This window comes from Thalassophryne amazonica, chromosome 19, assembly GCF_902500255.1.
Source record: "Thalassophryne amazonica chromosome 19, fThaAma1.1, whole genome shotgun sequence".
NCBI classification, from domain to species: Eukaryota; Metazoa; Chordata; class Actinopteri; order Batrachoidiformes; family Batrachoididae; genus Thalassophryne; species Thalassophryne amazonica.
The window spans coordinates 63,097,296-63,119,041 of record NC_047121.1 but is presented as its reverse complement, the minus strand read 5'-3'; the positions used below and the strand labels follow the sequence as shown (position 1 = coordinate 63,119,041).

The following is a 21,746-nucleotide window of genomic DNA, read 5'->3' as shown; positions in this document are numbered from 1 at the left end:
GGTACACGGACCCACAACAGGGGGCGCAAATGAACGGACAATGGAGTAGGTCAAATAACAACACTTTACTGTTGTGAATGCGCACAACAATTACAACAGATTACAACAATGGTCAAAAAGTCAATTCACAAAGATGTCGTGTGGGCAGGCTCGAAGATAGGAGACGTCTGTCCAAAGCAGAACCGGAACCACACGATTTCCTCCGCCACCAGACCCCGGGAATACTGGAGCCGCCAAGTCCCGAACTCCCAGGTGGCCACTGCCTCCGCGTGTCGGACCTGGTACTGCTGGCGAGGAACAACAAACAATTAAATGTGGGCGCGTTTGCACCCAGCAATCCACACGGCAGGAAAACTACCTCCACCTCTCGTTGAAAAAAGAAACAGATTATCTGCTGTCCAAACACACACAAGCAACAGATATTCCTGTCACAGTCAGCTGAGAACGTTACCTTCCAGGTAGAAACGATATCTCGGCAAAGAGGTGGAGACGTCGTCCTGCTGATGTACTCCTGCCGATCAGATGATTGGTAACAGCTGTTGCGGGTGATGCGTGACAGCTGTCACCCTGGCTGCTCCTGTGAGGCGGCTGCGCCCTCTGGTGCCTGGAGCCCGCACTCCAGACAGGGCGCCCTCTGGTGGTGGGCCAGCAGTACCTCCTCTTCTGGCGGCCCACACAACATCCCTCATTAGTCAAAGCAAAGCATCACCTCATACTCAAATCATATATATATATATATATATATATATATATATATATATATAGTATTTTCCAGGTTTTACCTTCCGAGGAGGAAAATATTAACAGACAAAGAAGGAAATAAATTTTGATGTTCTGAAATCATCCAAATTATCAATATATTTTGTTAATATATTGTGTTATTGGCATTTTACACCAGCCCATATCAGCTACACTAAAGGAACAGAATACTTTTTTACAGCCCTAATCCTACTGTTGCAGTACTACAGTCCGGTCTTGGTCTTGGAAAATGTCAAGTGGACGCCTACATTTCACCTGGCTGCAGCATACAGGTGGTTATTTTCGAGAGGTGGTGATGCCATCCAGGACCCGAGATGGTTCTGTCTGGGTCCAGACTCGGGCACCAAGCTGATAAGTGGTGCAGGTGCGACTGTTATTGTTACTAACATGAACTATTGTTTTGACAAAGTGAAAGAATTTAAAAGAAAATTTGGGAAGATGATGAAAAATTGTGCCAGTGCTGGCTGTGAGAACAGCAGCCACACACTGTGACAGAATGTGCAACTAAAAGTTAAAAATGTTCCACTGCTTCCACTCGTCCTAGTGGCAAGGACAACCTTGATTATGGACCGTGTCACTGTCAATTGAGAGTTGTGGATCTCAGATGTGCCTGAAAGAATATTCCAGCTTTAACAGATATGCATTTCAGGTCATGTCACCATGACAATCTGGCATGCGACATCATGGTTACTGACAAATGTGGCCTTGCCCACATTTTGAGGGCATTATGTGACATGGAAAAACAACTGTAGCACACCTGTATATAAATTTACCACAACTCTAGTGCTTCCCAGTGATGTCACAGCATGTTCAACAATGCTGTATACAAGAGATTACCAAATTGTGTCAACATTAGCAACGGGAAAAAGGAATTTCATCACGGACACCCTCCTAGACCCTGGAAAGTTTGTCCAAGGTATACAAGGTTCCAGAAAGAGACTTTCCAGGATCAACCCAAGCTCATTCCAAGTTCATGACACCATCACAAAATTGAGTACATGTTCATGATGGCGTCATGAAAATACTCCATGATTGTTGGCAATGAAGCCTCTGGGTCCTATACCCACCTTTGTTGATTACTTTGTTTGTGAAAGGTTTTTTTAAAAGTATAATTAGTTCATAAAGTTAATCCATGATCTTGAACAGGCCTGCACTAACAGGGGTTTCAAAATTAAAAAATAACAACAAAGTAATGCTATCAACCTGCTTTTGAAATTGACAACTTAGTGCAGGGGTGTCCAAGTTCAGTCCTCGAGAGCCACATTCCCAACACTCTTAGTTGTCTCCCTGCTCCAACACACCTGAATCCAATGAAAGGCTCATTAAAAGTCTGCTAACGAGTCTTTCATTGGATTCAGGTGTGTTGCAGCAGGGAGACAACTAAGAGTGTCAGGAATGTGGCTCTCGAGGACCGAACTTGGCCACCCCTGACTTAGTGATACAGTTTGGTGTATTTATTTCCCTCATGTTTAGATCAGTATGTGTACCACAGATATAAAGTCCCAAAAGAAATGTAAAATTTTCATCAGAAATACAGGTTTTAAATAATAATTAAGTGCAAGGTCCCCTGTAGGACCAAACTCTGAACCTGTGGTGACAGAACGTTCTTCATCGCCGCCCCCACCCTCTGGAACTCACTACCCCAACAACTCCGCGACTGCTCAGACCTCCCCATTATCAAGAAGGGACTCAAAACCCAGCTGTTCAGATCTGCTTTTAATATTTGAAATGAATGTTTTTAATCCTGCTTTTATGGTGATTTAAATTGTACTGTACAGCGTCTTTGAGTGTTTTGAAAAACATATTATAAATGTATTATTATTATTATTAATATTATTATTAAGAATGTGCTAGTAAGTCCACCGTGCAATCTAAGGTCCAGGAAAATACAATTGGTGTTCATGAAAAAAGAGATTTCTTTAAGTACAACATAAGTATCAGGGAGCATTCAGAAACCTGACTGCTAGCAGTGTTTTAATGCTTGATTAAAAGGGAAAAAAAAGTGAATTTGTCCTTTAATAGACTGCAGCATAACAAATTGCAAATATAATCCCACACATCATATGATAATGACAGATTAGGTTTAAGACTGGCTGCTCCTTTTTGTTTTCATTTTGTGATAAGGCACAGAGCGGCCTCACCTGGCCCCCGGGCCACCAGTGTCACACCAGTGAAACAGAAGGTGAAGCGCAGAGTGGGCGGTGTTTAGTGACCCACAGTGTCCCTCAGTCCCTCTGCAGTCCACTATATAAAGAGGGAGGGACGCCAGAAACCCTTCACTCCGTGCGCGGATGCTGTGCCACATGCGCGCGTCACTGTCAGCCACGCAAACTGCTGAGCAGCGCAGCGGCACCATGCATGTGCAACATAAAGACCGCAGAATGACGAACTTGTGGATATTGACTTTAATGACTTTCGTCTAACCCTCCATCCCTGGATAACGGTCTCTGCTTTTGTTCTGGATACGGATCGCGGAGCTGGATCTCGTCCTGCAGGCTGCAGACTAAGAAGGATTATATTTATTCTGGTCTTTTTGTTTTTGTACACTTTGGAATTGGACCGTTTTGCTGGAGGAGATCTTGATTTTGGAAGGATAACGCGCAGCACATCACAAAGGATGGCCATTAGGTTCACTTCTAACCTCGCTATAGTTTTAACAGTTTTCACGCAGGTATGCACACACACGCGCGCGGACACACGTGTTGTATTTGTTGTGTCGCGTTCACCATTTGTATCCTTGTATCCTTTGTAGGTTCTGGGGTCAGGTGTGTTCGAGCTCGCGCTCCATCACTTTGAGAATTCCAAAGGTTTGCTAGCGAACGGGCGCGGCTGCGGCGCGAGCGGCTGCACGACTTATTTCAGGGTTTGTCTGAAGAACTTCCAGACGGTGGTGACTCCTGGTTGCTGTCTGTTCGGCGCGGCCATCACACCTGTTCTGGGCACGGACTCGTTCAGTATCCAGTCCAGGCTGCGGCTGCCGCTCAACGTCACCTGGCCGGTAAGAGCGCACGGTGCCGGCGCGTAAAGCAGTGCGTAACTGTGCCACACCACACAAGGGAAATGCTCCAGATTAAAACTAAGTGTCGTAACTAATTCATGTTTTCGCAAGTGAAAGTTTTTTGACGCTTTGATTAGATTAAGTGAGCGGAAACTCTGAGAACAAGCCTTTAAAATGTGCATTAAAGAAAAGCACCATGCGTCTAATTTTTTATTTTCTGCACGAGTTATTTTCCAAACACGGATAAATACTTTTCTAAAAAAAAAAAAAAATTAATAATCTTTATTATAAATTACTAATAAAAATTGTTAATTACAATACTTCATTATTATAAACATATTTATCAATAATATTTTTGTTTTTTAATCTATAAAAACTAATTTATTAGAGAATTTATCGTTATTTACCAAGATAAATATTTTTTAAATAATGCATTAATATTTCTGAAAAAAGTTATATATTTTCTACAATGTAGTTGTCAGTGACACTTCTTTGATATTGTTGTTGTTGTTATTTAGCATGAAATCACAATGCCTCACTGGTGAAGGTCAGTGTTCTGGAAATAGAGAATTCTGTCATATTTTTGAATGATGCATTTTCTTCCTGAGCATCTTGCGTTAAATGTGACTTCCACTTCCTCCTATCATTACAAAATGTGAAGAACATTGTTGTATCTTTTCATAAAAGCACAAATTCAACAGATTTTCAATTTCCAGTGTTTGCGTGTCATTTTTCAAGCCACTCCATTTTTTTAAACAGCTGCCAGTGTGCAGTAGAAACCATTAAAAAATAATTAACATCACATTGAACAAAAAGTCTGAATTTACATCACGTGCACACCTGTTCTCCTGTGCCAAAGGCTTTGAGCCACAGGAAGTGGTGACCTGCTGGTTTGTACAACCCAAACTACAGAGGGAACTCAGAGAGTGCACACCTCTGCCCAAATCCAATAGTCCTGTGTTTAACTGTGTTGAAGTGCAGGAAAGGGCTGTTTTGCCAAAGTACAAATAACATAGAAATCAATGGCAGTCACCATAAAAACAGTCATTAAAGTGACTGTGGATCTACAGCTGGTACAAAATCGAATCAGCTCTCGCTTGACCCAAGTCCCACCTCTCTGCCAAATCTTACTGAAATCCCTTTATGCGTTTTTGAGATATCCTGTTAAAAGTGGGACTAAAACACGTGTACAGAATCAATCAATCAATCAATCAACTTTTTTCTTGTATAGCGCCAAATCACAACAAACAGTTGCCAAGGCATTGCTTCCTTGGCAAAGGTAAAAAGAATCAACACTTCCGATGTTAATGCAAGTCAAAGTTAAGAAGTGATGGAAGATTTTGCCTCGGGTTGAGAAACAAGTGCAAACACCGGTGAGAAGTTGCAGCTGTTTTTAGAAACTACTGCAAAAATACAAATGGCTGGAGATGTAACCTCATCACTCAGTCCTAACTTCAGTCCGCTGTATCTATGAAACCAACACATGTATGTATGTAACACATTGTATATTTTCATGGTTTTCCTGACGATGATTCCCACTTTCTGTCCACAGGGTGCTTTCTCACTCATTATTGAAGCCTGGAATTCTGCAGCAGATGGAACTGCAGGTGAGGGATATCTGTTCGCCACTAGAGGGAGACACACCCGTGCAGCCTGTGCACGATTTATGAGCAATCGCACGCGCTCTGACCTTTCCATCGCAGATTGCCGATTGTGCCTCATGACTCACACACCAGTTCCTTTACAATGAAATCTCAAACACAATTGCTTTTCCTTTCTTTTATTTTTGGCACGCATGGGAAAGTGCGCAGGTTTAAGTAACAATATGGAGCTCGGCCAAAAAAATCCGACGGTCACCTTTTCCTGCATTTTACACCTTTTTGTGTTTGGTTTGTTGTAACAGTAGAGTGATTGTTATTCTGAAAGACAAGGGAAGAGGAAATTTCAACACAGAAATAATAATTAATGGATCTAACAGCTGCAGCGTTTGGTAACGAAAATCCTTTTGCATGTTTGTTTTCGGCAGATACCACCAACCCTGAGTTGTTGATTAGTTCTTTTGCCATCCAAAGAAAGTTGGGGAAAGGATATGAGTGGTCCCAGGATGTGCAGAAGGGGATGCAGACGGAGCTCAGGTACTCATACCGGTTCATCTGCAAAGACAATTACTACGGAGACACTTGTTCCAAAATATGCACTCCAAGAGACGACCGTTTTGGCCACTACACCTGCCAGCCTGATGGGCAAATAGCCTGTCTGCCGGGATGGAAGGGAGAATACTGCCAAGAACGTAAGCATGAGTAAAGACACATTGTTGCTCATAAAAAGGCCTTTTTTTGCCGAGGGTTGTGTTGTCAGAGGGGTTAAACTACTTCAAATCTGCAAACTCTTCAAGGATTGGCTTCTTGCAAAACGTGTGAGGACACATGTAATTTATGCCATGAATAATGGCTACTGTGTTTAAAGGGGTCATATTGTGCAAAATGTTTTCAATCACCAGGTTGAGGTTTTGTGTGGAAAAACATCCTCAAATTCCCGCAATTCTGCAACTGTGTGGGAATTTCACCCCTAAAAAGTCACACCTAAAGCATCTTATTTTAGAGGGAATTGGGGTAGTGTGAGTTACAAATATGAGTATCTGTTTTTAGGCTGCTCTGTGATTGATGTTAGCTTCCTGAAGATATGTATAATACGACCCCTTTAAATGGAGAAGTGGAACATTTAATAGTCCATGGGCCATGTGGATTTTTGGCGTAACTTGAGGGGACTAAACAACACTTAATTCAGCTGTTGCTGGGTTGAGGTCAATTAAGGAAGGATCACACAGCAGTCAACGTTTAGCCATTCATCATTCATGTTGAAAAGCAACCAAAAGTATTCCAAAAAGGTAGAGCTTGGACTATTTATGACAGAATGTTTTGGAGTTATGGGGTTAAAATAGTAAAAATTGTGACAAAGGTTAATGTCAGTTTGTAGAGAAGTCAGAAGTTAAAGCTGCTCCAGTTATGGTTAAAAAAAAAAGTGATGCAGATTATTGGTTGAGCTAATAAGAATAGTAAATGGAATAGTTTTGACAGTGTTGAATACTTGGTCTCCAAAGTAAAGGTCAAGCAAGGTCAACATCCATTGAATTCTATGACATGTGACATATGTTAACCTGTAACATAACTAAACATGACAGATGGTGCAAACTATTCCCTTTTAGAACCCCATTAACTCAACCAATAATTTGCATCACTTTTTACCAAAACTGGAGCAACTTTAACTTTTGATCCCTGTACACCTGAAACTGAACTTTGTCACCATTTTTGCTGTTTTTGCCCCGTAACTTTATAACATTCAGTCATAGATAATCCAAACTATACCTTTTTGGAATCTTTATGATCAGACAAATAATGTGGTATACCTTTCAACATGATTGAAGCATTTTTAAAATGTTGACACCCCCCCTGTGTAATCCTTCATTGAGCCCTACCTGTCTACAACTATTACCCCGGGATAGCTATAATACCTTTATGCATAGGCTGTGGTATACTGAGGCTGCACTGTAAGTGTTGTTTAGTGCCCTTAGATGGTACTGATCAGGTTAAAATTGGGTTTGGGCTCCTGGACTATAATATCTATGAAGAGTTATCCTCCGATATGAATGTGATGGGATGTCCGTGTACTGTGCACAATGAAAGCATACATGTTTTAGCTGTCTTTGAATGCTCGATGGATGATGATAATAATTTATCTAGCTGTTCCAAGTAGAAAAAAAAATTACAAAATGCTCCACATAATACATAAAACATCAAGTGAGAACAAGAAAGCAAATTTAAATTAGAATATCAAGTGCAAATAAAATGTACAAACCAGCCGATATTATTGTGTAAACAAATACATAAAAGTAATTACAGAAAGCAGAAAGTAAATTGGTTTTAAAAGTTGCCTTAAGAGAATTAACTACCCATCACTTTAGCCTCCAGTGTGTTTATCTTTGCTTCCAACAAAAGCAGATGATGGGGATTGTTGTTGAATTCAGTGAGAGTGAATCATGTGATTGAGCTCACTTGACATCACACGTGTGACGCTGTAGATACACACGGGGCTGTCTATACCTCTCCAGTGCTGCAAAAGTCTGTCACACATGAACGTGGACACAAACAGAACCTGAATTCTGTAATGAATAATATGTTTTTGTGCAATATACATGTTACCATGCTGAAAATGTGAAAATGAAGAGAAGGCTTCAGCAAAAAGTGGTGAAGTCACATAACTTCTTTAATTAGTGAAATTTCCACGCAAACAATTGTAAGAAATCTTTTCCACAGGTGAAGATCTCCTCGTCCTATCAGGTCTGGGTGAATTATATGGAGTTGATCTCGGAATATGTTTGATAACTGTAAGAATTGTCCCACTTTTGGCTTGGTCCCCCTTTATGAACAAAAGGTGGGTGACTCAGTGGCATTTAAGGTGAAATCTGAACTTTTCCCCCAGCCGACTTTAATCCAGGCGGCAGCACGCGCTGTGGTTAATCGCAGCATTATCGGCTGCCACGCGCCGCTAAATTGCAGGCTCTATTGTTGACTCGGTTGAAGGCAGCAGCTGCAAACAGAGCTCAAACTGCCCGCCGATAACAATGGTGCAGCTGTCCCTCTTTTTGAGAAGAAGCATCTGCTGCACACTCAGCAGCCATTAAACACTATAAAACCATATCAAATCAATGCCACGTGCAGGGCGTGAAGCGGTCAGGTAACAGGTTTTATTGTCAGGACAAACACATTTCAAGGTGATAAAAATGCACTGATACGTTTGTTCAATATGTGGATATGTGTTCTGAATTTTTATGTTTCTCTCTGCTTTTTGTTTTGCAGCAATTTGTCTGGAAGGCTGCAGCGAAAGGAACGGAAACTGCTCGTTACCTGGGCAGTGCAAGTGAGTGTACGCTTCTTACGTCATCGTAATTACCTCGTTAAATTTTCACTTCAGTCAGCCTTTTACTGATACTGAAATAATTAATACTGTGAAACTGAAGTCATATTTGATTATGGTGCATATTTACAGACAGAACGTACAACATTGTGATATGGAATCATTTCATACAAACACTGACCAGAGCGGAAAAAAAACATATATTAATAATGTAGCCCCAACTCAAAATTTATACTCTGCACTCACAAAAACTCAACTCACTTCAGTTATTTGCAGGATAGCCATATAATAATGTAGGCCCAACTCAAATAAAGCACATCTATGCAAGATAATTTAATTTAAATTTTTAGTTGGGACTACATATATTTATTAGATGGAAATCCTGCACATAATTAAATCAAGTTCATCCAATGAGTCATTTGTTTGATTGATACACTCAAAAAACTGACTCATTGGATTTGATTCCATCTAATAAATATAGTCCCAACTAAATTAAATTACATTATCTTGCATGGGTGTGTTTTATTTGAGTTGGGGCTACATATATTTATTAGATGGAAATCCTGCACATAATTAAATTGAGTTCATCCAATGAGTCATTTGTTTGATTGATACACTCAAACTGACTAATTGGATTTGATTCCATCTTATAAATATATATAGTCCAAACTAAATTAAATTACATTATCTTGCATGGGTGTGTTTTGAGTTGGGGCTACATATATTTATTAGATGAAAATCCTGCACAAAATTAAATTGACTTCATCCAGTGAGTCAGTTTTTTGTGTGTGCGCATATGCACATTTATTTATTTATTTTAAAATATGTATATAAAAATTTAAAATTTAAAAAGAAAATTAAACATTATCAATTTCTCTAAACTATATATAAATATTATATATAATATTGTATATATTATATATAAATTTCTTAAACAATGCCCTTTACACTCAAAGTGAAACCAATTCTCTGCAACTTGACATGAATTAATTAAAAAATACTGTCAAAATATTGAAATGCCCACGTATGTGCACCTTTGAGTACACACTTCGGCGGCTGTGATGTGTCCCATGTGCCTTCTGGCAGCTGAAACCTCTTTTTTTTTTTTTTTTTTTAAGAAATTCCTTTTTACTCTCTTTTATTTGGTATTACTGTAACTGAGCTATCTTTGGGATTTGAGCTGTTAGCGATGAACTGATTAGTAAAGAGCTTTTATCACCTGTACTGTGAGTTTCATGACTTCTGTTGTCTTAACACGATGTGAGCGTTAACCTGAAGACACTTGTGTTGCGTTGTTTGTGTGTGACACAGATGCAGAGAAGGCTGGCAGGGCCTTTTTTGTGATGTGTGTAAACTCCACCCATCCTGTAAACATGGTACATGTCGGGAGCCGTGGCAGTGCACCTGCAAAGAAGGCTGGGGAGGCATCTTCTGCGACCAAGGTGGGTTCAAACCGGAGTCACACCGCCGCGCTGCTGTCAACACTGTAAATAATACATCGATCTGTCCTCGTGTTTCCACTTGTTTACTCACAGATCTGAACTATTGCACCCATCACAAACCGTGTGCCAACGGGGCCACGTGCATGAACACGGGCCAAGGGAGCTACACTTGCACCTGCCTGGCAGGCTTCACCGGGGTGAACTGTGATGCAAAGGTCAGGGAGTGTGATAGCCAGCCGTGTCGCAACGGAGGCCGCTGCCTGGTGAGTCCGGAAATCTCTCTCTCAACTTTCCCACAACACAGGCTTTCCTGTTTTTGTTTTTGCCAGAGTCTATCTGCAAGACCAGGAGGATGCTATGGATTGTCAAGTCAGTAGATGACCCAGTTCACACACTGTGCACTGTAAATAGACGTCAACGCTGAGCCACTTCTGAATATGATACCAGTAAAAACACAGCAGTTTGATGAATGTTATATTTCTTTGTCTGCAGCCCTCTGAGAACGGCTACAGATGTGTTTGCCCGCAGAGGTTCGAAGGGGAACACTGTGAACTCAGGGTGCGGACCTGTGCCGATACTCCCTGCTTCCACGGTGGCAAGTGCAGAGAAAAAGACAAAGTGCACAGTTATATCTGCGAGTGTCCCGCAGGCTACACCGGACTCAACTGTGAGAAGAAAATGGACAGATGCACCTCACTGCAATGCACCAACGGTAATATATAGGCGTGTGCATGTCTCCTTTTTAAAATGATACATATTAAAATACATGGGCTACAATGTGATATTTCTTATTATGGGGCAGTTAGATTCTGTGCAATGTGATAATACATTTAAATAAGTCAAAAATGGCATTGCTTACCTTTACAAGCATATTTTAAAAAGCCCAAGGATTTTCTTTAGGTTTTTACAACTGTGCTGCAGCATGCTCTTTTTCACCACTGGGGGCAGCACCAGCTCTTTTTTAGCTTGTTAGCACAGGTTAATTTTCCATGTGTTGAAATTCCACAGTTTTCATCTTTCTTTTTCTATCAATTAAATACATTATTCAGCAGAGACGAGGCATCAGCACGTCACCCAGAAGCAAAATAGATGTGCAGCAGCGCTTGTGTATAAATGGGCCTTTAACAACTTAAACAGATTTTACCATTCTGATCTTGCAAGAGTCAAGAGCAGGGGTGGTGGCCAAGTGGTTAATGCGCTTGGTTTCAGTTCAGAAGGTTCCGGGTTCAAATCCCACCCCTGCCACATTTCTCCATGTAATGTGGAGTTGCGTCAGGAAGGGCATCCGGCGTAAAACTTGTGCCAATTCAACATGCAGATCCACCTTGGATTTGCTGTGGCGACCCCGAGTGCAAACAAGGGAGCAGCCGAAGGGACTTACTTTTATCTTGTAAGAGTCTCTCACTGACCTTTGAAGATTTACGAGAGAGACTCTGAAGTAGGAACATAACTTCACTCAACTGATTCATAACATTAAAGTCTGTAGTCCTGTCTTTTACTTTGAAACCGATTTCCGATTCGTGTCAATGACTTGTTATGCCCCTGGTGATATATTATTCTCTCTGTCCTACACATTTATAGCTGTAGAGCTTTGTGTGTTTACAATACTGAGGTTTAGAGAGCTATGATGGATCTGGCTTAAAACTGAAACCTTTTCCATATTCAAGATACATGTTTTCAGAGTCACGTTTTGCTCCTGTATGATGCACCTCCTTCAAATGTGCCCCAAAGCTTTATCCTATTGGCCAGTGCAGACTTGATTTTCATCATTATCCCACCAGAACCAGAAAAAATTATTGGAATTGGTTCCCATTGACTGTAGAGTTTCCAAAGTGCCAATTCGCTCCTGTATATTGGTTCTGTATCTGAAGTAAATCTTGTCCTTCCCTCAACAGACCAAACACCAATTTTGGAATTGTGATTCTCTGTAGGCTGCAGTACAGATCCCTTTTCAGTTGTGCAACAGGTTTACAGAGTTGCAGTTTGCTGTATTTCTGTAAAATTTGTAATATACATTCGGTTTGTGGTTTAAAACTGAAGCCACCTGGATGAATGACAAAATGTCTTGAAGACTCAGTGAGAAATCCAGTTGGTTTTAAGTAATTATCCAGATGGACTTCCTTCATATGTGGTACAGAGCTTTGCCTTAGACTCCGTACATTCACAGGTGTATCCCATCATCAGAGTAATACCCCAGATTTTCCAGAGTATAAATTGAACCACTTTTCTATATATCAGCTTTTTAATGTGGGATATTTGTGCATTGTTGAAGTCTACTTTTTATTGGCCTTTATTCTTTTATTATTAGAGTTTATTTTTAGTGCTTTAATTTCTCATAATAATAATAATAATAATAATTATTATTATTATTATTATTACTGCTAATAATAAGTTGCATAAGTTGCACCAGATTATAAATTGAAGGATCTCCCAAACTAGTAAAAAAAATAAAATATCCTCTGGAAATACAGTATTCTGTTTCTGTGTTCTTGAAAAATTTAACCCAAGGCCTCATATGATGTTTCTCTGTCAAAGGTGGGCACTGCGTGATCCTCAATACCCTCACGGTGTGCAGCTGCCGTTCAGGCTTCACGGGACTCAGGTGTGAGATTAACATCAACGAGTGTGCCACCAGCCCCTGCGCCAACGGTTCCACTTGTGTAGACCGTATCAATGACTACACCTGCACCTGTCTGCCAGGGTACGCAGGCCGTCACTGCGACAAGCTTACAGACCGCTGTACATCTCAGCTGTGCTTCAACGGAGGGACCTGCACTGTCGGACCGAGAGGCCAGGCTACCTGTATCTGCCCGGTCCATTACAGCGGATCCCAGTGCCAGTCCTTCAGTGCGCCTTTGACCAATACCCCCAGCCCCAGTATAGGCTGGGAGTCCAGCGAGAGACTGAGCATAGCAGCAATGGGCATGGGAGTAGGTTTGGTGGCTATCCTGGTGCTTTTCTTCATGGCCATGGTCATAATGCGTCACATCAGGAAGCAGAGGAACAAGAAGCAGGACTCGGAGACGATGAACAACCTCTCCAAGATTGACTTTCAGAAAGAGAACCTTATCTCTACTGTAGAGCTCAAGAACACAAATAAAAAGACAGACCTAGAGGTGGAGTGTCCTAAAGAAAAGTCTAATCATAAACACATCAACCACTACCACCCAGATTGCAAAACATCCACGAGGTACAACGATGAACTGTTCCTTCTGGATAAAGACGAAAACTGTGAAAGGACAATAGATGACAAAATACATTTGAGTAGAATGTACAGGTAAATGCACACCACATCACAATGCATTTTTTGCAACAAAAATGTAGTAAATTTCAGTTCCTCATGTAATGTCACTGTCAGAACTGCATTTCAGTTTCAAAAGGTCATTTCAAACGGAATTCACCACAATCTTTGGATTTGTCCGCCTTAAGGACATAGGATAAGTGTGGTGCTTCAATCAAGCACTTTGTTCCATGTTGGTTTCAAGTATGATTGATAATGACTTTGTAAAGAGGCTCTAATTAGCCTTTCCCCAGTTTATACCAACAGAAATGTCTTAGTGGGGGCTTGGGAAATGTATGGAACAACAGAACGTTGCCATTGGATAGCACAAAACCAATAAGTTATTACCGCAAACACAAAAAAATACACAAAAAATGTTAATGTTGCTCCTAAAAAACACAGATGAAAGGTAAAAACACAAATTATTCCTCACTAATCAACAAGGTTCCTATCAAAATTGCTGCCTCGGCATCCTCAGTCCAAAGAACCCTATTGTGCACCCGAAGACCTACCAAACAGAAAACCGAGCACTCAGCAAAGGATTTCATGTGAGTGGACTCGAAGTGCATGAAACCTGGCACAATAAATAAACAAAATGGTTTAAAGGAACACTGCACCATGCCAATTCTATTGATATACATCCTGCTCTATTGCAGTATAAACAGGTCTACATATATAGTTTGCAGCTAGTTGTACATGCTATTAATATGTGGGTAATAGCTAGGCTACACTGACTTGCTAAGTAAAGTAAGTAGCAGTTTGATAGCCAGTTTGCAAGTTAGATATTAAGTTGGATTATGAATAAATAATGTATTCTACTTAACAAGTGTTCATCACTCAGTGGTTTTTTAAAAAAATAATTAAACCTTTGTTATGTGAGGATATATAATGGTCATACCTGCACTGAATAGTTAAAAAAAAGTTTGTTTTGTGCTCTTATAATTTACAAAAAAAAATCTTTATTTCACAGGGAAAGGCCAGAAAGCACAATATCAACAATCTACTCCTCCAGAGATTCAATGTACCAATCTGTGTTTGTAATCGCTGAGGAGAAACGCGAATGCGTCATCGCAACCGAGGTAAGATTTAATTAAAAAAACAAATCCGTTTTTTATTTTTAACAACACTGATGCATTTATTTTACAGAATTAATTTAATTACAAAGTTAATCACTGAGCGTTTTCCATCTTTTCTCTCAGGTATAATAAATAGAAGATACTACTGTCGACAAATTTCTTGTGGACTGTTTACAAAAGTGGAGAGAGTGGGATTTATTTACATGGAAGTTGCTGCTCGTAAAAACTTGATAACTGGACGGAGTCACTGTGCTCTTTGAATGCAACAGAAATAAAGCTACTTATTTTTTGTTAGAATGTAAAGACGACGGAGAATAATGAGCAAATCTGACTTGTGGGTGTGGCTTTAATGTCATCATCGATTCAAAACGTATGGTCAGATCCGTCCAAGTTCATCCAAGGGCAACGGGCCAAGAGGTTTCCGTCGGCGCACTGATCACCAGGAGAGGACTTTTTGATTTTCTCCTCTCCACCTTATTACAGTAATCAGCAATCAACAAATCAGCCAACAAGCTGGTTGGTTTTTTGTTTAGTCTTTTGAATGATCTGGAAATGCGCTCTGCAAACAAAAATGAACATTGTGTTTAAAAAAAAAAAAAAAAAACACAAACTACTGAAAATGGTTCATTTTTATATCATGTTTTTTTTTTTTTTTTTTATCTGACCTGTCCAGTAAAGAATGTACAGAGCAAAGCCTTATATGTGTTTAAGGGGTTTAAAATACCCTCACCATGCCCCGTTCCGTTGTGATTCTGGTTGTGCCATGCAGGGAAACCCAACATAAGGCCTTATTTTACATTATGCAAACTCACCCACAAATAAAGACAAAGAACTACAGTGACTATCATACCAACGATGCCTTCACTGTAAATTACTCAATATTTTGTAAGATTAGTATTTCATTAGGTATTTAAGAATATCAAGCACTGATCTTTCTCTCTGTTTTATATGATGATTTTGTATATAATGTATATTTATATCTTAAGATTAGAAGTATAAATTGTACATCTGTTTTTATGTTGATACCCCCAAAAAGGTGAATTTTTTTTAAACTTGTTGTTGGCGTTTGCTTGTTTGTTTTTAATGAAAACCTATCAAAGAGTACATATGTGGTACACTGTTTGTTTGTCAGTCTTCAGTGGTGGTCAAATAGAAGTTTGCCTCAATGTTGGACTCATATAGAATTTATATTTGTGTCATCTGATGTTTAAGTGGCTTTTGTTGTGTAGATACAGCAATATTTGGCTTTGTAGACTTTCTAAAGATTCCATGCGTTTGTAACATTTGTGACGGTGCGACGAGTGAGTTAGCGGTCACTGAGTGGAAAGGATTTTATTTGGAAGCAATGTAAGAAAAGGAAAAAGATGCATTAAAAAACTGTGGGAAAATGAAGATTTTTTTTCTGGTCTTTTTAAGTTGAGTTTATTTATATAGCCCAGAATCACAAGAATTCCCCAGTGAGAATTTCAGTGTGCACAGTACGTGACACTCTCCGCTTTGAAGTTGTCATAAACGGAAAACTTGATTTATTAAAAAAAAAAAAAAAAACCCCTCTGGAAATGTGGAAGTATAACCACTCTGCCAGGATGGACAGACTTGCAAAAATGCAGGAAAGCATGGGCATAGGAACTCTGGGGGGACATAGAGGGTGCCCCCCCCTTCACATATGTTTTTCGCTCTATGTGCATATAATTCTATGATTCATCAGTTGTAATCCAGATCAGGACTCCCATCAACCCTTCAAAAAAGCCCACATATCAGTTAACATTCCTTATGCCCCATATAAGGAAGCTCTCCGTATGTAAGTCCCTTCAGCTGCTCCCTTGTTTTGCACTCTGGGTCGCCACAGCAAATCCAAGGTGGATCTGCATGCCGAATCGGCACAGGTTTTACGCCGGATGCCCTTCCTGACGCAACTCCACATTACATGGAGAAATGTGGCAGGGGTGGGATTTGAACCCGGAACCTTCTGCACTGAAACCAAGTGCATTGACCACTTGGCCACCACCCCGTATGAATAGGGTTAAACAAGTCCAGTCCAGCAGAGCAGCTATCTTAGTAGATAAGGAACGGGTCTGCCAATCTGGAGACCTGCGTTTAAATCCCATTGATGCCACCCATATTGGACAAGGCACGTAATCTGTACTGACTCAGTCTACCCAGCTGTCAAATGGGTACCAGCCTTGTCTGGAAAGTAACCTGCAATGGACTGGCGTCCCACCCAGGGGATGTCGCAGAATCACATCTGCGTCACGCCAGAGATAACCACCACTCCAATGGGCCTCAGGGCCTACAAGCACTTACTGCTGTAATGTAGACAAAAAATCAATTAATGAATTTTCAATTTAACCTTTATTTAACGAGGTTAGTCCCATTGAGATCAAGACCTCTTTTGGAAGCAACACCTGAACAATTATAAAGTTTCCAATCCACCTAACCTGTATCTCTTTCAACGCGGGAGGAAACTGGAGCACCCGGAGGAAACCCATGCAAACAAGGGGAGAACATGCAAACTCCACCCAGAAAGGCCACAGGTGGGAATCAAACCCATGACCTTCTTGCTGTGAGGCAACAATGGTAACCACTAAGCCACCGTGCTGCCATTTCTGCCAAAACATTGAGGAAGTCAAAGCCCAATATAGGTGACGACATGGATGAGCCTAATTACCCCTACAATGGTCATTCCGCAACAAGACCTTACAAAACTGATTTTACAACTTGTATATTGTTTTAAAATCTTGTGAATGTGTAAATATACAAACAAGTCTTCTTTTTATGTCACGTTTAATGTTAATCGTTTAACCGCTTATTAGCTGAAAGTACTTTTCCATCATGAGTAATCCTGATACTAATGGTGCCACTGCTGTTGGCACAAAGTGAAACACATCGTGACTCATGTATGTACGTGCTCATATGCGTCATGTGCATGTTTTGCCAACAAAGTTGGAAGGAGGTTCTCACCCATTTGTTTGTCTAACAGCCTGTACCTAACCCAAAATTTTTCATATATCATAATGAAATTTTTATTGAAGACTCATATCCTGATAGGCGAGAACTGATTCAATTTTCAAGGTCAAAGATCAAAGTCCGGAAAAATCTTGGGAAAACTGCAAAAATCCCATCTTTAACACTGAATGGATTTTCAAAAATTCATAACTCAAATGAGATCAAATTTCTTTCATATTTGAGAGTTATATGTAGAATGGTATCCTTTACTGACTGACGAAGTTTGATCCAGATCAGATCTGGATTACAGATTTTATGACCATCTAAATTTAACACTGAAAACCCCATTTAATGTATATTTTATATTATATTTAAATCAAACATGCCCCAATCACGCTCATATTTGAAAGTGAGGTGCAGACTGACACTCACTATCGCCTGACAAAGTTTGATCCGGATCTGATCTGGATTGTGGATTTTGTGGACATTTGAATTTAATAGTGAAAATCGCATTTAGCTTATGAAAAGTCACTTCTAACAGGACTGTGAGCCTGAAAACTGTGGAGCTGCATTTCAAATCAAACTGAGGAATGACACAGTGAATCATTACTGAAAGTTGATAAAAGATCATTTTTGAAAAACAAATCAGGTTTGTAACAGAGTCCGCTACAAGCTGAACTTTGAACTCTGAAGTTCTATTTTGCGCAAAGTAACAAACTGATATTCGATGTCTGGAGTTTTGCTGCCACTTGAGGGCAGCAGGATTTGTGAATGAGTTTGATTTCCTTCTGCTTTCATATCACAAACAGTGAAGGTTTGTTTCCAGGGCAACACACAGAAAAAGAATTCACAAATAAAATAAAAGCAAGAAATAGACACTGAAAATTCTACACTGTATTTTCAAATAAAACAGTTCTTAAGATCAAAATAGTATATTTAAAAATGTTGGCAAAGTAAGATAAAAAGGAAGCTGGTAAGACAAAGAATGACAAAGACAGAAGGGAAAAAAGAACTGAACAAAAAAGGAAGGAGTAAAGAAAAAGAATGGAAGAAAGAAAGATAGGAAAAAGAAAGGACGAAAGAAAAAATAGGAAAAATGGAAGAAAGAAAACGAGACAAGAAAAAGAAAGGAAGAAAGAAAAAATAGGAAAAATGGAAGAAAGAAAACGAGACAAGAAAATAATGGAAGAAAGACAAAAAAATGGGAGAAAAAAAGAAAAAAGGAAGAAAAGAGGAAAAATGGAAGACAGAAAAAAGAGAAAAGCAGGCCCAAAGGTTGGAAAGAAGAAAAAGGAAGCAAGGAAGAGGAAGAAAGAAGAAAAAGGAATGTGCGCCACTGGAATTCAAAATAAATTCCAAATAAAATTCTGAGAATTGAAATGTGTTTTAAGTTCAACTTTGACTGACAGGTTCACACTGGGGGGGGGGGGGGAGTGAAGCTGTGTGTGATTAGTTGGTTGGCTTTGCTAACCCCGCCTTCCCTGTGTCATTGGTTGGAGCGTCTCCTTGTGACGTGAGCAGGACAACAAAAACGTTTATAGGCAACAACATCCAGAAGAGAAGCTGCACATCCTGAAGGCCATTTGTGCTCAGGCTGGTGATTTTTATTCATTTTCAGAGTGAACTGTGAAGAACAAAAGTTTATCACAAAGACGATTATGATGAAATGTGCGGCTGGAGTAGAAACCAGTCTGTGGATCTTTGGATATGGCTCCTTAGTGTGGAATCCAGATTTTGTATATAAGAAGAGTAACATCGGTTACATTAAAGGATATAAAAGACGCTTCTGGCAGGGAGATCATTTTTATCGAGGAGACGAGGAAAAGGTGAGCTGTCACTTTTAAATAGAGCTATCTTTTTATTTTACTTAAAAAGAAAAAAAAATCTTTTTGTTTTTGTCTCCACAGCCAGGCCGAGTGGTCACACTCGTGGAGGATCAGGAGGTAAGCGACTAATCCAACATAACATACATCATTTAGAATTTTCCACAAATTGAACTTTTACATCCAGTGACAAAAAGTCAAATACTTTTTAAATTATATTGTAATTTGAGAATCATCAAACAAAGTGGGCATGCTCCCAGAGGACTGACATTAAAGGAAAATTTCACTTTTTTACAACGATAGTCAAATTAATACGCTGTTAGCAATCAATCCTTCAAGTGCTCTAGCTACCACATTCTTATTTTAAAAATTACATTACGATGTTAATGCACCATAGTAAAAAACAAACAAACTTATAAATAATAGTTTTCAGGCTGCCTCAAAATTTGAACTTCACTGAGCTTGAAAAGACAAGTTGAGATAACTTTTATAATGATTCATCCATTGCAACACAGGCACACATTTTTTCTTTTAAGTTGTGAATGATTGCTGAAGAAAACACATTTCAGAAAATAAAAAATGGAATGTAAGAGCATGAAATATAAGAGTTGTACAGCTGGCTTTGAACTGCGGACTGTCTTGTTAAGGAGCAGGTGCACCAGCAGAACACCACTGTGCTGTTCCTAGAAACAAACAGAAGTTTTCTATAAGACTGCTGGATTTTTTGATTTTTTTTTTTCTCAATGCCCCGCCCATCTCATTATGTAAATCAAAATAGAATCAGAACCAGAATCTACACTCAAGTCCTGAGCAACAAATAAATGAAATGGTTTCTGCCTCTTAATGATACTGAACACTTTTTCAGGTCTTTATCAAAAAGCCACCCTTTCATTTTGCATTTTTGTGAAAAAATTGGGGCGGGGGTTTAAAAACATGTCACATAATCTGGGATAGAGTCCAATTTAACTGTCTGCCAAAACAAGTATCATATTTCCTTTACTTTACATACCATTACAAGTGGATAATTGTCAGACTTCACAGAAGTGCAGCTTGAACAATGTTACCCTCTAAAAAATAAAATGTTGAATTTAATTGATAAAGTTAAGGTAACTTTTTCCACATAATATTGTCAATTAAGTGCAAAACAATATTGTAGTTGAAATTAATTAAATCAAATGAAATATTATTACTTAAATCTCTAAAATTAACAATTGCAAATATATTGAAAATAAGAGTATTACATTTAAAACCCCTGTGTTTATGCAAAATACAACAGACATACACAGTGACGTTTCCTCAGGAAGACTCAGATTAAGTAGGCACAGCATGTACTATCTGACTTTTATGTGTTTGTTTGTTCTTTGAGCTAAACTGACACCTGTTTGCCTGCAGGCCTGCACATGGGGAGTGGCGTATGAGGTGGCTGATTCCCAGGTGAAGGATTGCCTTGAGTACTTGAACATGAGAGAGGTGGCGATAGGGGGTTATGTTGCAGAGTGGGTGGAGTTTATCCCCAGGAAAAAGGATCAGGGGGTTCTACTGGCACTTGTTTACATCGCCACTTCTGACAACCCCATCTATCTAGGACCCGCCCCAGAGAAGGAGATCGCTGCTCAGATCGCCATCTGTAAGGGCAGCACAGGTCACAACCTCGAATACCTCCTTCGCCTAATGGAGTTCATGAGGCGCTACTGTCCTGAGGCGGAGGATGAGCACCTCTTCGCCATCGAGGCCGCTGCTTTGACATTTTTTGTTAACTGAACCCAGACACAGACAATCTGAACTTCTAAGAACAACATAAAATATGAAAAAAGAACATTGCATAACATATTTATTAAAGGTGCAAATTGCGTATTGACAGCTGGTACATTTTTTTATTTTTTTATTTGAATGTGTCTAACAGATAAAACTGGCTTTTCATGCAGTTGAATTTTTGAAAATGTGTTCTGTTTATTTTTTAATGGCTCTAAGACTGTACCTTTTGTATTTTTGAAGGCTGTGGAGAACTTAAAAGTTGTACTGCAGCTTTTAAATCGTGTTTTATGCATACCTCTGGCATAACATTTGTAAAATTTACACTATTTTATCTTATGGGCTTCTCTTTTTAAACCTTTGTTGTAAAAGGTTACCATAATATGTTGTATGTTATGCATTTTTAAAGTTTATTTTAATAAAAACACTCCAGTTTAAAACTGCAATGTTGTATTTTCTTTGCTTCATAATCACTGATTTACAAACCACATTAAATGTGACTTTTAAAACTTTAATTTGTATAATTTAAGACAGTTTTGAAATGTGAAGATCTGTTTAACCATACTTGTTTCTACTGTATTTTAGTGTATTGTTGTCTTACCACTGAAAAGTATATTTTTATCCATGATTTTTCTTCAAGAACAGTTTGTATTTCAGATGACAGAATTTCATAAAGACGTATGAGGCTACCATAAGCTAGCAGGCTACTGTAGCCTGCTAGCTAGCTTGTGTGATGCTAGCAAATAAGTTAACAAT

At 39.4% G+C, this 21,746-nt stretch overlaps 2 protein-coding genes across 2 annotated transcripts; both read left to right on the top strand.

The window, feature by feature from the left end:
- Nucleotides 1-3,025: 3,025 nt before the first annotated feature.
- LOC117532328 (delta-like protein 4) lies at nt 3,026-15,820 on the top strand. Its single transcript, XM_034195645.1, has 11 exons — nt 3,026-3,430; nt 3,512-3,757; nt 5,310-5,364; nt 5,784-6,047; nt 8,614-8,674; nt 9,983-10,113; nt 10,207-10,376; nt 10,606-10,825; nt 12,649-13,390; nt 14,364-14,472; nt 14,593-15,820. Exons 1-11 carry the CDS (start codon nt 3,377-3,379, stop codon nt 14,596-14,598), a joined length of 2,058 nt encoding a protein of 685 aa, XP_034051536.1. The 5' UTR covers nt 3,026-3,376; the 3' UTR covers nt 14,599-15,820.
- A 3,023-nt stretch (nt 15,821-18,843) lies between these two features.
- LOC117532331 (glutathione-specific gamma-glutamylcyclotransferase 1-like) lies at nt 18,844-21,433 on the top strand. Its single transcript, XM_034195649.1, has 3 exons — nt 18,844-19,241; nt 19,323-19,358; nt 20,631-21,433. The coding sequence occupies exons 1-3, from the start codon at nt 19,074-19,076 to the stop codon at nt 20,997-20,999; spliced, it is 573 nt and encodes a 190-aa protein (XP_034051540.1). The 5' UTR covers nt 18,844-19,073; the 3' UTR covers nt 21,000-21,433.
- The last annotated feature ends 313 nt before the right edge of the window (nt 21,434-21,746 follow it).